At 39.3% G+C, this 23653-nt stretch overlaps 1 protein-coding gene across 2 annotated transcripts; it reads right to left on the reverse strand.

The window, feature by feature from the left end:
- Window positions 1–1609: 1609 nt before the first annotated feature.
- LOC131952714 (uncharacterized) lies at window positions 1610–16661 on the reverse strand (the record flags this gene model as incomplete). 2 transcript variants are annotated; one of them, XM_059315512.1, is given in 5 exon segments in its annotated part: window positions 1610–1989; window positions 6790–6881; window positions 8756–8875; window positions 14528–14638; window positions 16442–16661. In XM_059315512.1, coding segments are annotated over 5 exon segments (594 nt in total). In that variant the 3' UTR covers window positions 1610–1808.
- Between the last annotated feature and the right edge of the window lie 6992 nt (window positions 16662–23653).

The raw sequence follows: 23653 nt of genomic DNA on the forward strand, positions 1-23653 counted from the left end.
TATTGGGGTGTTTGTATTTTTTTCAGGCCGCCAAATGTTCATTATACGACCAGAGTTTCTTCCAGGCATCTCTTCGCCCCCCCCCCCCCCCCAGAAAAAAGTCTACCCCCCCCAACGAAATGAAATTTATATCATTTAGGCCTATATAGAAAATATATACTTTTAACAGTGTCCGCCCCCCCCGAAGAAAGTTTACCCCCCCCCCCCCCCCGAAAATTTCAAGGGACCCCCCCCCCCCCCCCGGAGAAAAAAATCTGGAAGAAACACTGTATACGACTCGGGGATGCGTCTACGAAAATCTCTCGTTATTTTTAGTTGTATTTCTCTCCACGTATCAGAATCATCGTCTGAGGCAGAAATCTTTTTCTCTTAATGGATAACTCTTTGCCGTGGATAATCTGGCAGTTGGAGTCTTCATTGTGCCATTGGATGATGATGAATTACGAAGGGGTCCCTGGTGTGACACATCAACTTTCAGAAGACATCTCTGTCCACACTATACAATCATTTCACAAAATCGACTAAAGTGCATTAGTGAGGCAATTAACTTTTGAATAATAATAAGCCTAGTGGTTATGTGGTTAGTATGTGACCTGGTAAACACCTGACTGCTCTGGCCTCTTTCAGCATAGTTCTCGTGAAAACCTTGCTAGGGACAGATTATAGCATGATGCCAAATATTGAGAAAGATCAACAATCCTTAGCAGCTTTACTTGTTATCCCGATTTCTAATTTGCAGGGGTTTGAAATGGTTCTCACATTTTCAGCAACATTACTGCTGTGCAGCTGAATCCGTTTGAAGTAACTCTTATAGGATGCCATCTGTTCTACCTGATTCAACATTCTTAATTTTCTTCATGGCTTTTACTACCGTTTTTACAGCTGCAAATGCTTTCTGAAAGTTGTTGACATTACAGAAGTAAAGCATTCAGGTTCCAAGCAATATCAATTATAGCTGAAAGCGCGTTCTTTTCAATATAGGCATCTTTAAGCCAATATATTAATCTAAAAAGTGGATATAATTTTATAGCCTATAATATAGGCCCTATAGAATCATTTTTATATTACATATGTCACACTTTTTCTTTAATATCGAATCCTCTTTGACGAAATTTAACAATATTAAATTCAAATAACAAATGTATAATTGCTCCCCTTGACATTTATATATGCCCTTCTCCCGACTCCTCTGTCGGGCATTACTTGTCTCATAGCTGCTGCTATGGCACTTCATGCACATTTCAACCAGATAAAAATGTATTCATTAAAATCATGTACCCTTGCAAATTATATGTTTAACTCTAAAATTAGCCCTATGTTTGGATATTGTGCTAGAAAAGGGTTCGACGAAATCTCTTTGTAGGCTATATACAGTCCGTTAAGCAGCGTTATCATCAGATTTAATAGGGCTGGTAAGTAGGTCACCAACCAGTTCTACAGCTCAATAAAACCTGCATAAGCCATTGAAATGTTTGGTGACCTACTTACCAGCCCTATTGCTATCGATTTTTTGTTTTAAATCTTAATATAAACGAACTTAAAAAGAATATGTACACACTAATTAAATAAAAAACTCCTGGGCTTTTAAAAAAGAAAACATTGTTTTATTTTTATAAGCTTACTTTTAGGCCAACACTTTTCCTATTTGGCAGACAAGATTATTTCAGATCTGTATTTGGCAAAAAACAAATTCATTTTTGGTCGGCGTGTTTCTTATTTGGCAGACAAGATTTAATACATTTGGCAGAACAGATTCACGTACGGTGGCCACACGACTGCAATGTAGCAACGTGAACTTGATTCTAGATTCAGTGGATCATTGTATCCCGCGCTGATTTGCTCCGACGGTTGGAAACAGGTTCTTTGATCACCAGCACCGGCACCATGGAATGCTTGAGAACTTTGTCACTGACGCTCCCGAAGATGCTTTTCTTGAGCGTGGACTGGCCCCGCGAGCCCATCACGATCAGCGACCCCTCCACGTCTCGCCTAGACGAAGAAGAAAAAGCAGTACCCAGTAGAATACATCGCTAGGTTTTTTAAAAAATATTTAATGCGTCTAATAACCAGAGTCTCTTCCAGGCATCTCTTCGGGGGGGGGGGGGGGGGGGGGGGGGGCAATATATACTTTTAACAGTGTCCGCCCCCCCCCCGAAGAAAGTTTACCGCCCCCCCAGAAAATTTCAAGTGCCCTCCCGGAGAAAAAAGTCTGGAAGAAACACTGCTATTAACTAGTAACGTCACAGGGAAGGGGAGGGGCAGGTGCGATAGCCACAAGAGATACATACAGGTGATAGAAACAACACTTTATACAGGTGGTAGCCACAAGAGATGTATACACGTGGTAGCCACAAGAGATACATACAGGTGATAGAAACAACACTTTATACAGGTGGTAGCCACAAGAGATGTATACACGTGGTAGCCACAAGAGATTTATACAGTTAATAGGAACAACACTTTATACCGGTGGCAGCCACAAGAGATGTATACAGGTGGTAGCTACAAGAGATGTATACAGGTGGTAGCTACAAGAGCTGTACACAGGTGGTAGCCACAAGAGATGTATACAGGTGCTAGCAACAAGAGATTTATACAGGTGGTAGCAGTGACACTTTATACAGGTGGTAGCCACAAGAGATGTATACACGTGGTAGCAACAAGAGATTTATACAGGTGGTAGCAGTGACACTTTATACAGGTGGTAGCCACAAAAGATTTATACAGATGGTAGCAACACGAGATTTATACATGTGGTAGCCACAAGAGATTTATACAGGTGGTAGCCACAAGAGATTTATACAGGTGGTAGCAACAAGAGATTTATACAGGTGGTAGCAGCGACACTTTATACAGGTGGTAGCCACAAAAGATTTATACAGATGGTAGCAACAAGAGATTTATACAGGTGGTAGCCACAAGAGATTTATACAGGTGGTAGCCACAAGAGATTTATACAGGTGGTAGCCACAAGAGATTTATACAGGTGGTAGCCACAAGAGATTTATACAGGTGGTAGCCACAAGAGATTTATACAGGTGGTAGCCACAAGAGATTTATACAGGTGGTAGCCACAAGAGATTTATACAGGTGGTAGCCACAAGAGATTTATACAGTTGATAGGAACAACACTTTATACAGGTGGTAGCCACAAGAGATTTATACAGGTGGTAGCCACAAGAGATTTATACAGGTGGTAGCCACAAGAGATTTATACAGGTGGTAGCCACAAGAGATTTATACAGGTGGTAGCCACAAGAGATGTATACAGTTGATAGGAACAACACTTTATACAGGTGGTAGCCACAAGAGATGTATACAGGTGGTAGCCACAAGAGATGTATACAGGTGGTAGCCACAAGAGCTGTACACAGGTGGTAGCCACAAGAGATTTATACAGGTAGTAGCCACAAGAGATTTATACAGGTGGTAGCCACCAGAGATTTATACAGGTGGTAGCCACAAGAGATTTATACTGGTGATAGCAACAACACTTTATAAAGGTGGTAGCCACAAGAGATGTATACAGGTGATAGCCACAAGAGATTCATACAGGTGGTAGCCACAAGAGATGTATACAGGTGGTAGCAACAAGAGATTTATACAGGTGGTAGCAGCGACACTTTATACAGGTGGTAGCCACAAAAGATTTATACAGATGGTAGCAACAAGAGATTTATACAGGTGGTAGCCACAAGAGATTTATACAGGTGGTAGCCACAAGAGATTTATACAGGTGGTAGCCTCAAGAGATTTATACAGGTGGTAGCCACAAAAGATTTATACAGTTGGTAGCAACAAGAGATTTATACATGTGGTAGCCACAAGAGATTTATACAGATGGTAGCAACAAGAGATTTATACAGGTGGTAGCCACAAGAGATTTATACAGGTGGTAGCCACAAGAGATTTATACAGGTGGTAGCAGTGACACTTTATACAGGTGGTAGCCACAAGAGATGTATACACGTGGTAGCAACAAGAGATTTATACAGGTGGTAGCAGTGACACTTTATACAGGTGGTAGCCACAAAAGATTTATACAGATGGTAGCAACACGAGATTTATACATGTGGTAGCCACAAGAGATTTATACAGGTGGTAGCCACAAGAGATTTATACAGGTGGTAGCCACAAGAGATTTATACAGGTGGTAGCAACAAGAGATTTATACAGGTGGTAGCAGCGACACTTTATACAGGTGGTAGCCACAAAAGATTTATACAGATGGTAGCAACAAGAGATTTATACAGGTGGTAGCCACAAGAGATTTATACAGGTGGTAGCCACAAGAGATTTATACAGGTGGTAGCCACAAGAGATTTATACAGGTGGTAGCCACAAGAGATTTATACAGGTGGTAGCCACAAGAGATTTATACAGTTGATAGGAACAACACTTTATACAGGTGGTAGCCACAAGAGATGTATACAGGTGGTAGCCACAAGAGATGTATACAGGTGGTAGCCACAAGAGCTGTACACAGGTGGTAGCCACAAGAGATTTATACAGGTAGTAGCCACAAGAGATTTATACAGGTGGTAGCCACCAGAGATTTATACAGGTGGTAGCCACAAGAGATTTATACAGGTAGTAGCCACAAGAGATTTATACAGGTGGTAGCCACCAGAGATTTATACAGGTGGTAGCCACAAGAGATTTATACTGGTGATAGCAACAACACTTTATAAAGGTGGTAGCCACAAGAGATGTATACAGGTGATAGCCACAAGAGATTCATACAGGTGGTAGCCACAGGAGATGTATACAGGTGGTAGCAACAAGAGATTTATACAGGTGGTAGCAGCGACACTTTATACAGGTGGTAGCCACAAAAGATTTATACAGATGGTAGCAACAAGAGATTTATACAGGTGGTAGCCACAAGAGATTTATACAGGTGGTAGCCACAAGAGATTTATACAGGTGGTAGCCTCAAGAGATTTATACAGGTGGTAGCCACAAAAGATTTATACAGTTGGTAGCAACAAGAGATTTATACACGTGGTAGCAACAAGAGATTTATACAGGTGGTAGCAGCGACACTTTATACAGGTGGTAGCCACAAAAGATTTATACAGATGGTAGCAACAAGAGATTTATACAGGTGGTAACCACAAGAGATTTATACAGGTGGTAGCAACAAGAGATTTATACAGGTGGTAGCCACAAGAGATTTATACAGGTGGTAGCCACAAGAGATTTATACAGTTGATAGGAACAACACTTTATACAGTTGGTAGCCACAAGAGATGTATACAGGTGGTAGCCACAAGAGATGTATACAGGTGGTAGCCACAAGAGCTGTACACAGGTGGTAGCCACAAGAGATGTATACAGGTGGTTGCAACAAGAGATTTATACAGGTGGTAGCAGTGACACTTTATACAGGTGGTAGCCACAAGAGATGTATACAGGTGGTAGCCACAAGAGCTGTACACAGGTGGTAGCCCCAAGAGATTTATACACGTGGTAGCCACAAGAGATTTATACAGTTGATAGGAACAACACTTTATACAGGTGGTAGCCACAAGAGATGTATACAGGTGGTAGCCACAAGAGATGTATACAGGTGGTAGCCACAAGAGCTGTACACAGGTGGTAGCCACAAGAGATGTATACAGGTGGTAGCAACAAGAGATTTATACAGGTGGTAGCAGTGACACTTTATACAGGTGGTAGCCACAAGAGATGTATACACGTGGTAGCAACAAGAGATTTATACAGGTGGTAGCAGTGACACTTTATACAGGTGGTAGCCACAAGAGATGTATACAGGTGGTAGCCACAAGAGCTGTACACAGGTGGTAGCCACAAGAGATTTATACAGGTGGTAGCAGTGACACTTTATACAGGTGGTAGCCACCACAAAAGATTTATACAGATGGTAGCAACACGAGATTTATACATGTGGTAGCCACAAGAGATTTATACATGTGGTAGCCACAAGAGATTTATACAGATGGTAGCCACAAAAGATTTATATTGATGGTAGCCACAAGAGATTTATACAGGTGGTAGCCACAAGAGATTTATACAGGTGGTAGCAACAAGAGATTTATACAGGTGGTAGCAGCGACACTTTATACAGGTGGTAGCCACAAAAGATTTATACAGATGGTAGCAACAAGAGATGTATACAGGTGATAGGCACAAGAGATTTATACAGGTGGTAGCCACAAGAGATTTATACAGGTGGTAGCCCCAAGAGATTTATACAGGTGGTAGCCACAAGAGATGTATACAGGAGGTAGCCACAAGAGATGTATACAGGTGGTAGCCACAAGAGATGTATACAGGTGGTAGCCACAAGAGATGTATACAGGTGGTAGCCACAAGTAATTTATACAGGTGTTAGCCACAAGAGATTTATACAGGTGGTAGCCACAAGAGATTTATACAGGAGGTAGCCACAAGAGATGTATACAGGTGGTAGCCACAAGAGATGTATACAGGTGGTAGCCACAAGAGATGTATACAGGTGGTAGCCACAAGTAATTTATACAGGTGTTAGCCACAAGAGATTTATACAGGTGGTAGCCACAAGAGATTTATACAGGAGGTAGCCACAAGAGATGTATACAGGTGGTAGCCACAAGTAATTTATACAGGTGTTAGCCACAAGAGATTTATACAGGTGGTAGCCACAAGAGATTTATACAGGAGGTAGCCACAAGAGATGTATACAGGTTGAAACAACCAAATACGATACATGCGATTGATAGCAACAGCCGATACTGTGTTTCAACAAAAACCTTCACCCATTTGATGCAAGTCAAATGGCCATACCTGAAATCTAGAATAGCAGACCAGGTATCACTCTCAGTGATGATTCTTTTAAACCCGTGCATGACTTGGTTCGCTGTAAATACCCTGACAACCTGCAAGAAAATGAACGATATATATATATATATATATATATATATATATATATATATATATATATATATATATATATATATATATATATATATATATATATATATATATAATAGTTACTTCCTGTTTGGGTTTGAAGAAGATTGCTTGCCTAAGGACAAAATTTGTTGTCTTGAAAGTATGTACCTGGGTTGGTCAACTCAACTAGCCGGCCCTTCCCCCTGCCCAGCCCGTTCCATATCTTCCCTACTCCCCCCTCCCCACAACCTACCGTTACAGAAATAAACACCAGTAATAATCAGAGGCACTCACTGCATTCAACATTTAACTCACATGGCACAAAACAAACAAAAACATCTTTAATAAAAAGGGAGACAAACAATTATATACATATAATAAAGAAAAAATATTGAGTTACATCCCTTACAGTGTCTAACTGTAAAGGCAGAGAAACGCCTGCTACATAGAGCGTGGTCGAGTCGGTAAAGCTCATGGTTGCTAAACCGAAAAGTCTCGAGTTCGAACCCTCGGGCAGATGAGGCTCGTTAGCTGGGGACAGCCACTCTTCTAGGAGAGACAACTCCAAAATTAAACAACTGCTGCCTTGTAGTTTGTTCTTGGTTGGACAAAGGCTATGGAAGCAAATCCAAAAAAGAAAAGCAGGCTGAAATCGGAGTCAATTGCCTCAATGGCGCATAACCAGTTGACACGTAACGCTTAATTGTGTTGGATGCGTCGTCGAGTCGCAAAAAGCTCATGGTTGATAAATTCGAACAAAGTCTCGAGTTCAAACCCACTGGCAGATAAATCTCGATCAACACTAATAATTAAGAACGAAGAAGCCTGCTACATTTGTTTACTTTAGGTACTGGACAATGTAGAGGAAAACATGAGAAATCACCTATACCTTAACACCATGTTTTCAAACCTTCCTCACCAGGTCTTTAAATTATTTTTTCAACTCCCCTTTGCTCCTCATACTTCTCCATACCATTTCATAATTCCATGCCCTCTTTCCTCTATATTCATTGACACCCCTCCCCACCGTACCATGTCGTTCAGACGGTTACAGTTCTCCTTGTCCTGCTCCCCCCTCCCCACCCCACCACCCCACCCTACCATGTCGTTCAAACGGTTACAGTTCTCCTTGTCCTGCTCCCCCTCCCCACCCTACTCTCCCCACCCACCCCACCCTCCCCACCCCACCCCACCCTACCCTACCCTACCCGACCCTCCCCACCCACCCCCTCCCCACCCTCCCCACCCTACCATGTCCTTCAAACGGTTACAGTTCTCCTTGTCCTGCTCCCCCTCCCCACCCTACTCTCCCCACCCACCCCCTCCCCACCCTCCCCACCCTACCATGTCCTTCAAACGGTTACAGTTCTCCTTGTCCTGCTCCCCCCTCCCCACCCCACCACCCCACCCTACCATGTCCTTCAAACGGTTACAGTTCTCCTTGTCCTGCTCCCCCCTCCCCACCCCACCACCCCACCCTACCATGTCGTTCAAACGGTTACAGTTCTCCTTGTCCTGCTCCCCCTCCCCCACCCTACCCTACCCTCCCCACCCCTCTCCTCCCCACCCTCCCCTCCCCACCCTACCCTCCCCACCCCACCCCACCCTACCCTACCCTCCCCACATTACCCTACCCTCCCCACCCTACTCTCCTCACCCTCCCCTCTCCTCCTCACCCCGCCTCCCCACCCTACCATGTCCTTCAAACGGTTACAGTTCTCCTTGTCCTGCTCCCCCTCCCCACCCTACTCTCCCCACCCACCCCCCCTCCTCACCCTCCCCACCCTACCATGTCCTTCAAACGGTTACAGTTCTCCTTGTCCTGCTCCTCCAGTTCCTTGAGCACCCCCAGACTGACCCCATTGGTTCTAGGCTTCGAGGCTTTTCTCTGACGATTCTTCTTGCAACAGCTCGACGTCTCCCCTTCGTCTGAGGGTGCCTCGTCCCTTTCCCCCTCCACCACATAACAGACATGGACCTGGTGGATGCACATTGACAAGTCACTTATCATCTCTAATATATATATATATATATATATATATATATATATATATATATATATATATATATATATATATATATATATATATATATATATATATAATACAATATATATATATATATATATATATATATATATATATATATATATATATATATATATATATATATATATATATATATATATAAAAGTATATATATATATACGTATTTTTGTCATATATATATATATACATACATATATATATATATATATATATATATATATATATATATATATATATATATATATATAAACACACACACACACATATATATTTATATATATACTAGCTGCATCCCGTGCTCCGCCACGGTAAATCTTTTTAAAATATACCAACTTTGGAACAGAACAAAACAAACAAAAACACAACACAAACACAAACAAAACACAACCACAACCACAACACAACCACATTACAACCACAACACAATCACAATCACAACACAACCACAACACAACCACAACACAAACACAAAACAACCACAACACAACCACAACCACAACACAACCACAACACAACCACAACCACAACACACGGTAAATCTTTTTTAAATATACCAAGTTGGGAACAGAACAAAACTAAATACAACACAAACGAACGCAAAGAAAAAACAAAAACGAAAAAACAAACACAACACTCAACATAAACTCAATTTAAATGTAATCATAAAGGCATATTGCTCACAGTCTATCCCGTAGCGCCAAATCGCGCCCTTTCCGAGCGCCGGCGGAAAATTTCGATTTACACATTCCCACCTCCCTCAAACTTTCGATTTCCACCCTCCCCCCCCCCCCCCTCTTGCTACGCCTCTGTTATAAAACCCCTAGCTTTTCCGCAAATAAATTAAAGGCAGTATTTAGAATATCCGTGTTTTACCGACCATATTGCACTTTATAAATTCACTAAAACCATTGCGCACCTAATGAATGTGATGACTTAATATAGTAATGGAGAATAGTTGATTAAAAATTATAATTAGTAAACAGTACATTCAGTGAATAAAATAAATAAAAAATAGCCTTTTATCAATCAATGCTAATAATAATATTCCAACAATAATGTACTCTTACACGTCTGCATAATTTGCATTCACATTTTGCTAATTATATTATTCCAACAATTATTCCGTCTTGCAGATTTTGCATTCACATTTTTAGCGGTTTAAGCAGTTTAATTAGATTTTTCTACCGAACTGTTATTATGTTATTAATATGTATCCACTTTTTCTGGGACTATTAACGAAAACGATATTTGACATTGATCCTTTTAATATGTTTTAGCAATGTGCGTGTATTTAATACTAGCTGCATCCCGTGCTCCGCCACGGTAAATCTTTTTTAAATGTACCAACAGAACAAAACTAAACACAAAACAAACGAACGCAAAAAAAAACAACAAAAAAAAACAACGAAAAAACAAACACAACACTCATAACATAAACACAATTTAAATGCAATCATAAAGGCATATTGCTCACAGTCTAGCCCGTAGCGCCAAATCGCGCCCTTTCCGGTGATTTGCACCCCCTCAAACTTTCGATTTGCACCCCTTCCCCTCCCACCCCCCCGCCCTAAAACTTTCGATTTCCACCACCCCCCCCCCTCGCAAATTTTTTCCAACCCACTTTGGCGCCCCCTAAGGTCGGCACCCTGGGACATAGGCCCCCCCCCCCCCTCGCTACGCCTCTCCTATAAAACCCGAAAGATAGAATAATAATTAGAAAACAGTATAAATAATAGGCAGTATCTATAATATATACAACTAGATAAATGGCCCGTTGAGGAAGGGTACAACGGGCGCTAGGCTGATAGTGCTGTCTCTTTTCTCTAAACTAAAACCAACCCACCCCCCCACACACCACCCCCACCCCCACCCCCCCCCCCGACCCCCAGACACCACCCCCACCCCCCACCCCCCACCACCCCCACCCCCACACACCATCCCCACCCCCCACACACACCCCCCACACACACCACCCCCCTCCACACACCGCCCCCCCACCCCCACCCCCCCCACCCCTCCAACCCCCCCCCCCCTCCACCGCCCCCCCCCCCCAAAAAAAAACCATGTCTACCGTCCCATTCAACGAAATATAATTATATACTTTTTCCAGTGTCCGCCCCCTCCCAGAAAATTCTACCCCCGCCCCCGAAAATTTCAAGTACCCCCCACCCCTCTCCGGGGAGGAAAAAGTCTGAAAGAAACACTGAAACCAACCCATCCCCCACACACCACCCCCACACACCATCCCCACCCCCCACCCCCACCACCCACACACACAACCCCCTCCACACACCGCCCCCCCCACCCCCCCACCCCCCCCCCCCTCCACCGCCCCCCCCCCCCCCCCAAAAAAAAAAACCATGTCTACCGTCCCATTCAACGAAATATAATTATATACTTTTTCCAGTGTCCGCCCCCTCCCAGAAAATTCTACCCCCGCCCCCGAAAATTTCAAGTACCCCCACCCCTCTCCGGGGAGGAAAAAGTCTGAAAGAAACACTGAAACCAACCCACCCCCCACCCCCCCCCTCCACCGCCCCCCCCCCCCCCCCCAAAAAAAAAAACCATGTCTACCGTCCCATTCAACGAAATATAATTATATACTTTTTCCAGTGTCCGCCCCCTCCCAGAAAATTCTACCCCCGCCCCCGAAAATTTCAAGTACCCCCACCCCTCTCCGGGGAGGAAAAAGTCTGAAAGAAACACTGAAACCAACCCACCCCCACCCCCCACCCCCCACCCCCACACACCCCCCCCCCCACCCCACACACCACCCCCCCCCCCCACCCCTCCACCCCCCCCCCCCAAAAAAAAAAAAAAAAAACATGTCTACCGTCCCATTGCAAGAAAACCACTTTTTAGATTAGACACATTAATTTTATTATAGAGTATCGATGAGGAAATTTCTTTTGAGTTGGGGAGGGGGAGGGGCTCAGACGTTCTTACGCGGGGGGTGGGGCTTCGCCCCTACCCGAAGAATTGTATGCAAGAAACTCTTCACGCAAACCACTTAGATTAGACCAAATTGCCTTTGTTTACTCGATAATCAATGACGTCATATAACTGTGTGCACTCTCTGGGTTTGAGATTATTTTCTACTCTGTGCGCTAAATGTGTCGACGTCATACTTCGTTTTTCGAATTACTATGCATGTTTTTAAATTGCTTGTCTTTTCTCTAGAGCGTTCTTGTCAGACAGATAGATAGATAGATAGATAGATAGATAGATAGACAGACAGCGAAACTATTATTATAGATATTTCACTTTATCCATTCACGCATTTTTTTTCCAGTACTTTAAATTTTCAAAATTTACAATAGTTTCATAACTAAAACCATTGCGCACCTAATGAACGTGATGACGCGTCTATAATAGTGCTGAATAGTTGATTAAAAATTATAAGTAATAAACAGTAGGGCCTACATTCAGTGAATAAAATAAATAAAAGATTGCCTTTTATCAATCCATGCTAATTATAATTTTCTAATTATAATTTCCTCTTACACATCCGAATAATTTGCATTCACATTTTGCTAATTATATTATTGCAACACTAATTCCTTCTATGACGAACGTATAATTGCATTCACATTTTTTATTAGCGTGAGTTTAATGTATTTTTAAATTACCTCCTTTGTCAAAATTAGAAAAGAGTTAAATTAATTTGATTTTTCTACCGTACTGTTATTATGTTATTAAAATGTATCCACTTTTTCTAGGAACATAAACGAAAATGATATTTGACATTGATCCTTTTAATGCGTTTTAGCAATGTGCGTGTATTTAATATTTTCTTTAAGTTATGCAAAAGAGTAAACACAGTGGCAATTATAAAATAGCTCTATGCCGCTATATAAACAAACCCTACTCTAATACTTATAATAAGACACTGCGGTGCACTGAAAAGCACAGCATGGTGCGTTGTTTACTTTTATGGTTTCAAAAGCTATAGCGATGACAGAAGGAAGGAAGGAAGGAAGGACTGACACACGCTCAGCCCGCTTATATTATAGATTCTCTTTACGTTATGCAAAATTGTACAAACAGTGGAAATTATAAAATAGCTCTATGCCGTTATATAAACAAACCCTACTCTATTACCTATAATAAGACACTGCGGTGCACTGAAAAGCACAGCATGGTGCGATGTTTACTTTTATGGTTTCAAAATCTATAGCGATGACAGACTGACACACGCTCAGCCCGCTTATATTATACTAGCTGCATCCCGTGCTCCGCCACGGTAAATCTTTTTTAAATGTACCAACTTGGGAACAGAACAGAACAAAACTAAACACAACACAAACGAACGCAAAAAAAAAAAAACAAAAAAAAAAACGAAAAAACAAACACAACACTCATAACATAAACACAATTTAAATGCAATCATAAAGGCATATTGCTCACAGTGTAGCCCGTAGATCCAAATCGCGCCCTTTCCGGTGATTTGCACCCCCCTCAAACTTTCGATTTGCACCCCTTCCCCCCCCCCCCCCGCCCTAAAACTTTCGATTTCCACCACCCCCCCCCCCTCGCAAATTTTTTCCAACCCACTTTGGCGCCCCCTAAGGTCGGCACCCGGGGACATATGCCCCCCTCGCTACGCCTCTCCTATAAAACCCGAAAGATAGAATAATAATTAGAAAACAGTATAAATAATAGGCAGTATTTAAAATATCCGTGTTTTACCTACAATATTTCACTTTATCCATTCACGCATTTTTTTCCAGTACTTTAAATTTTAAAAATTTACAAAAGAGTTTAATAACTAAAACCATTGCGCACCTAATGAACGTGATGACGCGTCTTTAATAGTGCTGAATAGTTGATTAAAAATTATAAGTAATAAACAGTAGGGCCTACATTCAGTGAATAAAATAAATAAAAGATTGCCTTTTATCAATCCATGCTAATTATAATTTTCTAACAATAATTTCCTCTTACACATCCGAATAATTTGCATTCACATTTTGCTAATTATATTATTGCAACACTAATTCCTTCTATGACGAACGTATATTTGCATTCACATTTTTTATTAGCGTGAGTTTAAATGTATTTTTAAATTACCTCCTTTGTCAAAATTAGAAAAGAGTTAAATTAATTTGATTTTTCTACCGTACTGTTATTATGTTATTAAAATGTATCCACTTTTTCTAGGAATATAAACGAAAATGATATTTGACATTGATCCTTTTAATATGTTTTAGCAATGTGCGTGTGTTTAATATTTTCTTTAAGTTATGCAAAAGAGTAAACACAGTGGCAATTATAAAATAGCTCTATGCCGCTATATAAACAAACCCTACTCTAATACTTATAATAAGACACTGCGGTGCACTGAAAAGCACAGCATGGTGCGAATGTTTACTTTTATGGTTCCAAAATCTATAGCGATGACGGAAGGAAGGACTGACACACTACTTGCCCGCTTATATTATAGATATATATATATATATATATATATATATATATATATATATATATATATATATATATATATAAATATATATATATATATATATATACGTATATTTGTCTTAAAGGTGTGAAGCTTTACTTTAAGTATATGATTTGGTTACCACATTCTGAGGCTTGTGCAGATACTGTATGTAGAACTGCAGGCAGTAGAGGCTATGGGGGCTGTTATCCAGTGGCATCACTACGATACACGCCTCTGATTCAACTATACTCTGGACAGAAGGATATACATGGTAAGTCAACTGTTGTAACATGTTGAGTCAACTGTTGTAACATAGTGAGTCAACTGTTGTAACATAGTGAGTCAACTGTTGTAACATGTTGAGTCAACTGTTGTAACATAGTGAGTCAACTGTTGTAACATGTTGAGTCAACTGTTGTAACATGTTGAGTCAACTGTTGTAACATGTTGAATCAACTGTTGTAACATAGTGAGTCAACTGTTGTAACATGTTGAATCAACTGTTGTAACATGTTGAGTCAACTGTTGTAACATGTTGAGTCAACTGTTTAATATAGTGAGTCAACTGTTGTAACATAGTGAGTCAACTGTTGTAACATGTTGAGTCAACTGTTGTAACATGTTGAGTCAACTGTTGTATTGAGTCAACTGTTGTAACATGTTGAGTCAACTGTTGTATTGAGTCAACTGTTGTAACATAGTGAGTCAACTGTTGTAACATGTTGAGTCAACTTTTGTAACATGTTAAGTCAACTGTTGTAACAAAGTGAGTGAACTGTTGTAACATGTTGAGTCTGTTGTAACATGTTCATCATGTGGAGTCGACTATTGTCTTTTAAAGTTCTGTCAAATACTTTTAGAGTTAAAGACAAATATATTTCCATTGAATCGACCATTTTTGTGTGGCTACCCACATCTATCGATGGGAAGAACGGCGCCACTTTCAACTGTCACTAACTATCAGTTCGACCTCTTCTAAATTTATTTTTAAAACTTCGTTCTTCTTCTCCGTTCTTAATTGTAATGTTATCGTTATCTTTTTTGTTATATACGTCGCTGTATACGTCGTTTATATATATGGTATATATACATATATGTTATATATATATATATATATATATATATATATATATATATATATATATATATATATACGTTTTATAAATGTTTTATGTATGTTATATATATATATATATATATATATATATATATATATATATATATATATATATATATATATATATATATATATATATATATGTATATATATATATGTTTTCTTTATCTGGATCTTTATCCCTTTCACATTCGCTTCCACTATCACTATCTCTATCTGTATCATCATCTTCCTCATCATCGTCATCATCACTTTTATTATTATAATTATTTTTAATTTTTTTTTCTACAACTACTACTATTATTATAATAAATAATAATAAAAATATTAAACATTATAATTATTATATCATTATTATTATTATATCATTATTATTATTTCTACTACTACTACTACTTCTACTACTAGCAGAGGAGTAGCGAGGGGGGGGGGGCGGGGGGTGCGGATCGCACCGGGTGACACCATTTAGGGGGGTGACACCAAGGCAAAAAATAGCAAAATATATAGAGAAAAACTTGAGGGGGGGGGGGTGCAAACGGAAAGTTTGAGGGGGGGGGGGGTGCAATCGAAAGTTTGAGGGGGGGGGGGTTGCAAATCGAAAATTTGTCCCCGGGAAGGGTCGCTACGCCTCTGGGGGGTGACACCATTAAGTGCCGCACCGGGTGACACCCGACCTCGCTACGCCACTGACTACTAGTACTATTAGCACTATTATTATTATTATTATTATTATTATTATTATTATTATTATTACTAGATCTATTGCTAGATCTATTACTAGATTGTATCACCATGATTATTATTATTATTATTATTATTATTTTGTTATTATTATTATTATTATTATTATTATTATTATTATTATTATTATTGTTGTTGTTACTAAATCTATTACTAGATTCTCTCACCATCAGTATTAATCATTATTGTGCTCACCTCACAATTAGCATAGCTGAGGCGCTCGCCTTTGTTGCAGACCCGTGTGTCACTTTCCACCCTTGGATATAACGTTTCTATTGCGCTCATTCTATTCTGTGGGCGGCTTCTGATCGGGTCAGGTACGGGCCTCGGCCCCTGTCCCCACCTCTCAAGTTGCAGACCCTGGTTTGTTTATTATCGAGAATTGTCGTCTACCATTATGTTGGAGCGTTGTTTCAAATGAAAGGCGCACCGGTGCGCACCATCCAAAAGAAGCTGAAAAGTATTTTTAATACAAGAATTTAATTTTAAAATCGCTTAAAAATAAAGCAAAAAAAAATATTAATTTTTTTTTTTAAAATTTGCATTTAATAAGAAGAAATTATAGAAATTAAATGCATTTTCTTTAAATGTATAAAAATGCACCACTATTTAAATAAGTAAAACTAAAATCATTGGTCGCTTATAAAGTTATAGTAATGTTTTCAATACAGAATATATCGACCCACGCTTTTTTAGTTATTTAAAGAAAAATAATTTATTCTCCTCTTTCGAGAGCAAAAAACAAAAGCACGGTAAAGGAACCAAGGTTTTGTTCTCAAAGAAAATATATTGCAAATAAGAGTTTTATTAAAACTGGAAAACTGAAGAGTTTCTTTCAGGCATCTCTTCATTGGGAGGGAGAGGGGGGGATGGGGCAGTACTTCACCGGACGAAATATTAAAAAGTGTAATTTATACAGTAAAGATATATTTAAACCAACATTCATACCTCGGAAGTTTTAAGTGCACCCCTCAAAGGTTTGAATGCCCCCCCCCCCCTATACTGTGGAAACATATCTAAAAGAAACACCGATTATAACACGCCAGGAATAATCTTCAGACTTAGAACAAGGCACAGCAGCATGAGGAAAAGTTGTGCATGGACATGCTGATTGGTCCCGGAGACACACGCCCCTGTGAGCAATGTTTCTTTCAGACTTTTTTCTTTGCGGGTGGGGGGGGGGGGCGAACAATTATTCGCAGGGAGGGGGGGGGGGCGGACACTGGTAAAAGTATACATTTTCTATATAAATTCTATTTCATTCGGGTGTGAAGTAAACGTGTTTTTCGTGGGGGTGGGGGGGGGGGGGCGGTGGCTTTCCAACCAACGAGTAGATGCCTGAAGAAACCTTGCCTGTGATATGTCCACGCACTTCATGCCAACATGTCGAGACTCTGGCCCTACCCATCACAATCAGAATTTTTTTTTACAAGTTTTACCGTAATAAGACAACTGTGCAGTTATGCGGCGATCATGGAGCAGTTGTATGACCCTGCATAGTGCATTACACCGTCTTTACCCTTGCGACAAGTATACTATACATTTTTAGAACAAAAAAATCGCCATAGTTTTTTTTTTCTAGACTTGTAGGCCAATAGTTTACATGTCGCAGGTATAAACATGTCGTTACAAAATCGTCTGTTTGTTATTTAGTTGTTTGGCTGTTGACTTTTTTTTTTTGTTGACCGTAGAAAATCGAATTTGATAAATCTGAAATTTATTGTTAATTATATATTTTTAAATTTTAATAAATATATTTGGCATATTTTTTTGGTCCTTTTTTTTTGTTTGCACACTCTCTAGTTTTATCTAAATTTACAGGAAATTCCCACAAAAAAATATTTTAGAAATAATTTTCTTGACACTAAAAACGTAAACAAAACACCAGCATTAGGGCAGAAAATATGGTCTAGTTGTAATGTCTAAAACCCATTACAATGGTTTCTACTGGCTGACTTAAAACTTTTTTTTTTTCGCCAAGAAACTCTCCCTTCTATGGCAGAAGTATGTAGTTCTATAGACCACAGAAACAAGAAACAACCCAACAGTATGTAGATCTATAGACCATATGAACATATTTTTTTAATAAAAAACAACACAAAAGTATGAAGATCTATAGACCATATAAACAAGAAACAACTCAACAGTGTGTAGACCTATAAAACATATAAACAAGGAACTACAAAAGTCGCCATAGTCAAGTAACAAAGCAGTTCAGGTCTAATATAGTTTAAGCAAAAGATTCTAAAAGTTTGAATCATTCTAAATGCGATGCCAATCTCCACCGCATCAACGTCCAAGCAACTTAAATCCGAGTCCATCCCAGTCAAGCTCCCATCTGAGCTAACTCAAGCGTGACAATGCATCCTGGGGGGGACATGTCGCACCTGGCCGGGATGTTCCGTAACACCAACCCCGCTGACGACTCTAAACTCGACCCCCGCCCCCGCAACCGGCCATCCTTCGAGCCATCCATGTGCTGCCAGCTAGTCTCCCGATGTGGCGCCAACAGCAGGGAGTCCGCGGAGTTTGCCTACCCGCCCGTTATGTTCATCAACACGCCGTACTCGGGACCGTACCCCTACAGCAACTGTACCGTCCCGTGGGAGTACAGCAGCGACCGGCTGCGGCGGCTACAGCTGCAGGAGCAGGCCAAGAGCGCGGGTTTCAAAGCTGTGTTGACAGTCATGTGCTGTTGTTGTTGTATGGACACGTCCAAGGACTTTGATCCACCATACATGTACTAGCAGGGACTTTGATCCACCATACTAGCAGGGACTTTGATCCACCATACAAGCAGGGACTTTGATCCACCATACATGTACTAGCAGGGACTTTGATCCACCATACTAGCAGGGACTTTGATCCACCATACACGTACTAGCAGGGACTTTGATCCACCCTACAACTAATAGCAGGGACTTTGATCCACCATACATGTACTAGCAGGGACTTTGATCCACCATACACGTACTAGCAGGGACTTTGATCCACCATACACGTACTAGCAGGGACTTTGATCCACCATACACGTACTAGCAGGGACTTTGATCCACCATACTAGCAGGGACTGTATAGTGATTGTTGCTACTTGCTCAATTAAAGATTACAACTAGCCTGTATCAAATGCGTTTATTAGAAGTTTCTGTGATTGATTAATTTACATGTGGACAAATGTAAGCTTTTCTTTAAACATAATTCAATTGTATTATGCAATACTAATTCACGCTAATTCTTTTTTCTGCTGAAATATAAATACAGGCCATAGACAGGTGCAGGCTATTTATTTCTTTGACCACCTTCGTCTGTTAAAGGATTTAAGGTTCATTACAACATTTATTTTATTTTACTACCACTAATGCCGGGTACCTAATAGAGGTGGGTGGTCTCGTGACGTATTGGAACAGTCGAGTGCGGATTGCCGCATGGAGAGTTTAGAGAAGTAAGCGGGTCTCAGTCAACACGACTTGGGGGCACTAAGAACTATGGATTAAAGTGTGTGTGTGTGTGGGGGGGGGGGTCAGGGATACTAACAACACTAGATATGGGGTGGGGTGATGGTACTAAGAACAACATGTCTTTAAAGGAACGTGTTTCCTGAGAACCATGTATAACATGTAGTAATAAAAATTAGATCTTCTTTTGTATACAAGACTTCAAACCACCTAGGCAAGCGAAACCCGCCCAACTTTAGAGTAGGCCTATTGATTGATTTATCTTTGGAACCCAACATACAAATTCACAAATTATGAATTACTGAAAAGTTGAAAATAAAACAACTAAATAGCGGCGTATGATACGCCGCGGGTCGGCTCGTATATTAAAATAGACGTCTTCCATTTGGTACTGGGGTTCTTGGCGTGGCAGCTTGAGTACCCCAAGAACCTGCAGAGCTCTACCAGAAGGAGGGAAAGATCCTGGGAAAGATCCTGGTAAATTAAACCAAGCTGGAAGATCAGACTGGGTAGGGGGAATGCGAAAACTAGCACCCTGGTCCTCCAGGTTGGTGGTGGGGGGGGGGGGGAGGATGCAATCCTCAAAAGTTAAAACCTCAGTTCTATTTGTGAATTTTACACTGTAGTGTAGCCCTGGGATAACATTCTAGTTCTAGTAGGCTACAGCTGTACTAGTATTACTAGATCTAGTAGTGGTGTACAGGGGCGGAACTACAGTGCCGCCAGACCCCGCAATGCGGGGTGGCCCACGCCATTTAGGAGCCCACAGCCGACCATAATATTTTTTTTATAGTTAAAAAATAATTTAAAAAAATAAATATCTTGCATTTTTATCTTGATGGTTGTTTTGTGAAAAAAAAGATTACTGTAGCTGCGGTTGGATTATCTTTATTCTATAGACACCACCCCACGCTCTTGTATATTCTTTTTCCCTTTGTTTTTGAACCATTGTGAAAGCCGAGTCCTCTTTCTCCTACAGTCAAACTTATCAAAGATAAGCAGACTTTTAAACCACTTCTATGACTTATTTCCCTTTTTTAAATAGTCAAATCGGGGTGCTCAAAAGCTCCTTTAAATAGATTTGTACTAAACATATTAAAAAAAAGCAATGACTTCTCTTAATTATTTTTTTAAAGTACTTACTAAAGAATAACATTGAATAAAAAGGAAAAGTATTTAAAATGAAAAATATAAATACTAACAAACATAAAATTAAACATAGAACGAGACACCATTATTTATACAAAGCTTTCATGGTTTATATTCTTTTGACCGACTAGAGGTTTCGAGGCCTTAAAGCTGAGATAAAATAAAACTGATTATTACAGAACACACAAAAGCACTAACTCACATGACATGATGTTTTAATTGAAAAAAAAACATTTATTTTGTTCATAACCCGAACAGGCCAGCAAAGAGTATCATATGTTCGTATTTAGTGTTTGTGTATATATATCTATCTATCTATCTATCTATCTATCTATCTATCTATCTATCTATCTATCTATCTATCTATATATATATATATATATATATATATATATATATATATATATATATATATATATATATATATATATATATATATATATATATATATATATATATATATATATGTATGTATGTATATATATATATCTATCTATATATGTATATATATATATATATATATATATATATATATATATATATATATATATATATATATATATATATATATATATATATATATATACATATATACATATATACATATATAGGCCTATATAATATATGTATATGGGGGAAGGGCCTAAAAAATTTTTTTTGCGGGGTGGCCCTTTTTTTCTAGTTCCGCCACTGGTGGTGTACTATATAACCAGGATTTCTTTTTCAAAACATTTGTAGAGCTAATTATTAGTTTGGTGTGTGTTTAGCACTGTGCCCAGCCGTCTTTACTTACCCTAGTCGCCATTGGCGATAATTCGCCAACCCACCATTTTAACCACCTTGTCACAACTTTTCGCCGTGATGAAAGTTCGCCACAGGTGAAAGATTATGTTCGCTGCTGAAGATAGAGATTACCGTGGCCAGCGAACCGTGTCAATCATTTTGGTTTCTTCTGTGAAAGTTTTCATTTGGTGGCGTTGGGCGAACTTCGAGCACTAACAAGCTTTAATCTGATTGGCCAGGGCTTTAGGTAGGGTAGGGTAGGGCTGGGGGTAGGGTAGGGCTGGGGTAGGGCTGGGGTAGGGTAGGGCTGGGGTAGGGTAGGGCTGGGGTAGGGCTGGGGTAGGGTAGGGTACAAATGTGTCTTATCCCAGTGCTTTTCGTTGAAAACTTTTATTTCGAAATTCAGTAGTTTTTTTACTAGAGAGATTCCATTACGTGTTTGTGAAAGGTGTTATGACTTACAGCCAGCACATCAATCAATGAATTTAATTCAGTGATTTCTAGCGGATCACTTGAAGGTTTGAAGTCTAAGGCTTACTATTGGGTGTTGGATGTTGGATTGGTCCTTTGATGTTAATCCCGTCTATTTTTCTGTCTGTTTTATGTGAAATGTTTTGATTTAGCTTGTAGTAATGTTGTGTACAATTATTTCTTTGTACTCGGTATTTTATCATGACTCAATATGTGTTGCATCGAAGTGTGTTGTAGAATAGATCAATTAAAGGTCACGTATTTGATGGAAGTTGTGTTATAGACTAGATCAAATAAATGTCATATGTATGATACCAGTTGTGAAGACTAGATCAAATAAATGTCATATGTATGATACAAGTTGTGAAGACTAGATCAAATAAATGTTATATGTATGATACAAGTTGTGTTATAGACTGGATCACATAAATGTCATATGTATGATACAACTTGTGAAGACTAGATCAAATAAATGTCATATGTATGATACAAGTTGTGTTAAGACTAGATCATATAATTGTCATATGTATGATACAAGTTGTGAAGATTAGATCAAATAAATGTCATATGTATGATACAAGTTGTGAAGACTAGATCAAATAAATGTCATGTGTATGATACAAGTTGTGAGGACTAGATCAAATAAATGTCATGTGTATGATACAAGTTGTGTAAAAACTAGATCAAATAAATGTCATATGTATGATACAAGTTGTGTGAAGACTAGATCAAATAAACGTCATATGTATGATACAAGTTGTGTTAAGACTAGATCAAATAAATGTCAAATGTATGATACAAGTTGTGATCACTAGATCAAATAAATGTCATGTGTATGATACAAGTGGTGAGGACTAGATCTAATAAATGTCATATGTATGATACAAGTTGTGTTAAAACTAGATCAAATAAATGCCATATGTATGATACAAGTTGTGTTATGATACAAGTTGTGTTACAGATTAGATCAAATAAATGTCATATGTATGATACAAGTTGTGAGGACTAGATCAAATACATGCCATATGTATAATAGAAGTTGTGTTACAGACGAGACTTAACACACCATATGTGCACTGTGTTTAACAGGTAGATTCAAATATCAAAAATAAAAACCAGTTTGGAGCAATAATAATGTACGCTGTGCTGCCCACTAAATTAATTCTACACAAAAATTATGCGTTTACCTTTTACACTTCATTTTTGCTCGACAGCTAAGCCGTCATGCACCGATAATCTCCCCTAAACACAGCGACATGTACATTAGCTCCCATTTGTATACAGCCATTTCGCTTTTATTCAACGCATCCATTATTTTAAAGTTTATCTTCGTCTTAACACAGTCGACAACTTCATACAACCGTTGGCTCTGATAAACACACTAGATCAAGGAATAGAAGAGAGAGTTATGACTGCTACAGTATACGTTTGGTCTATTGGGACATTATTTTCACTTTTTCTAGCAGGTAATAAATACAGTATGATCGTGTAAGATACCTATATATATATATATATATATATATATATATATATATATATATATATATAT

The sequence above is a fragment of the Physella acuta genome, unplaced genomic scaffold, assembly GCF_028476545.2.
Source record: "Physella acuta isolate Inbredline_101_S28 unplaced genomic scaffold, ASM2847654v3 ptg000889l, whole genome shotgun sequence".
NCBI lineage: Eukaryota > Metazoa > Mollusca > Gastropoda > Physidae > Physella > Physella acuta.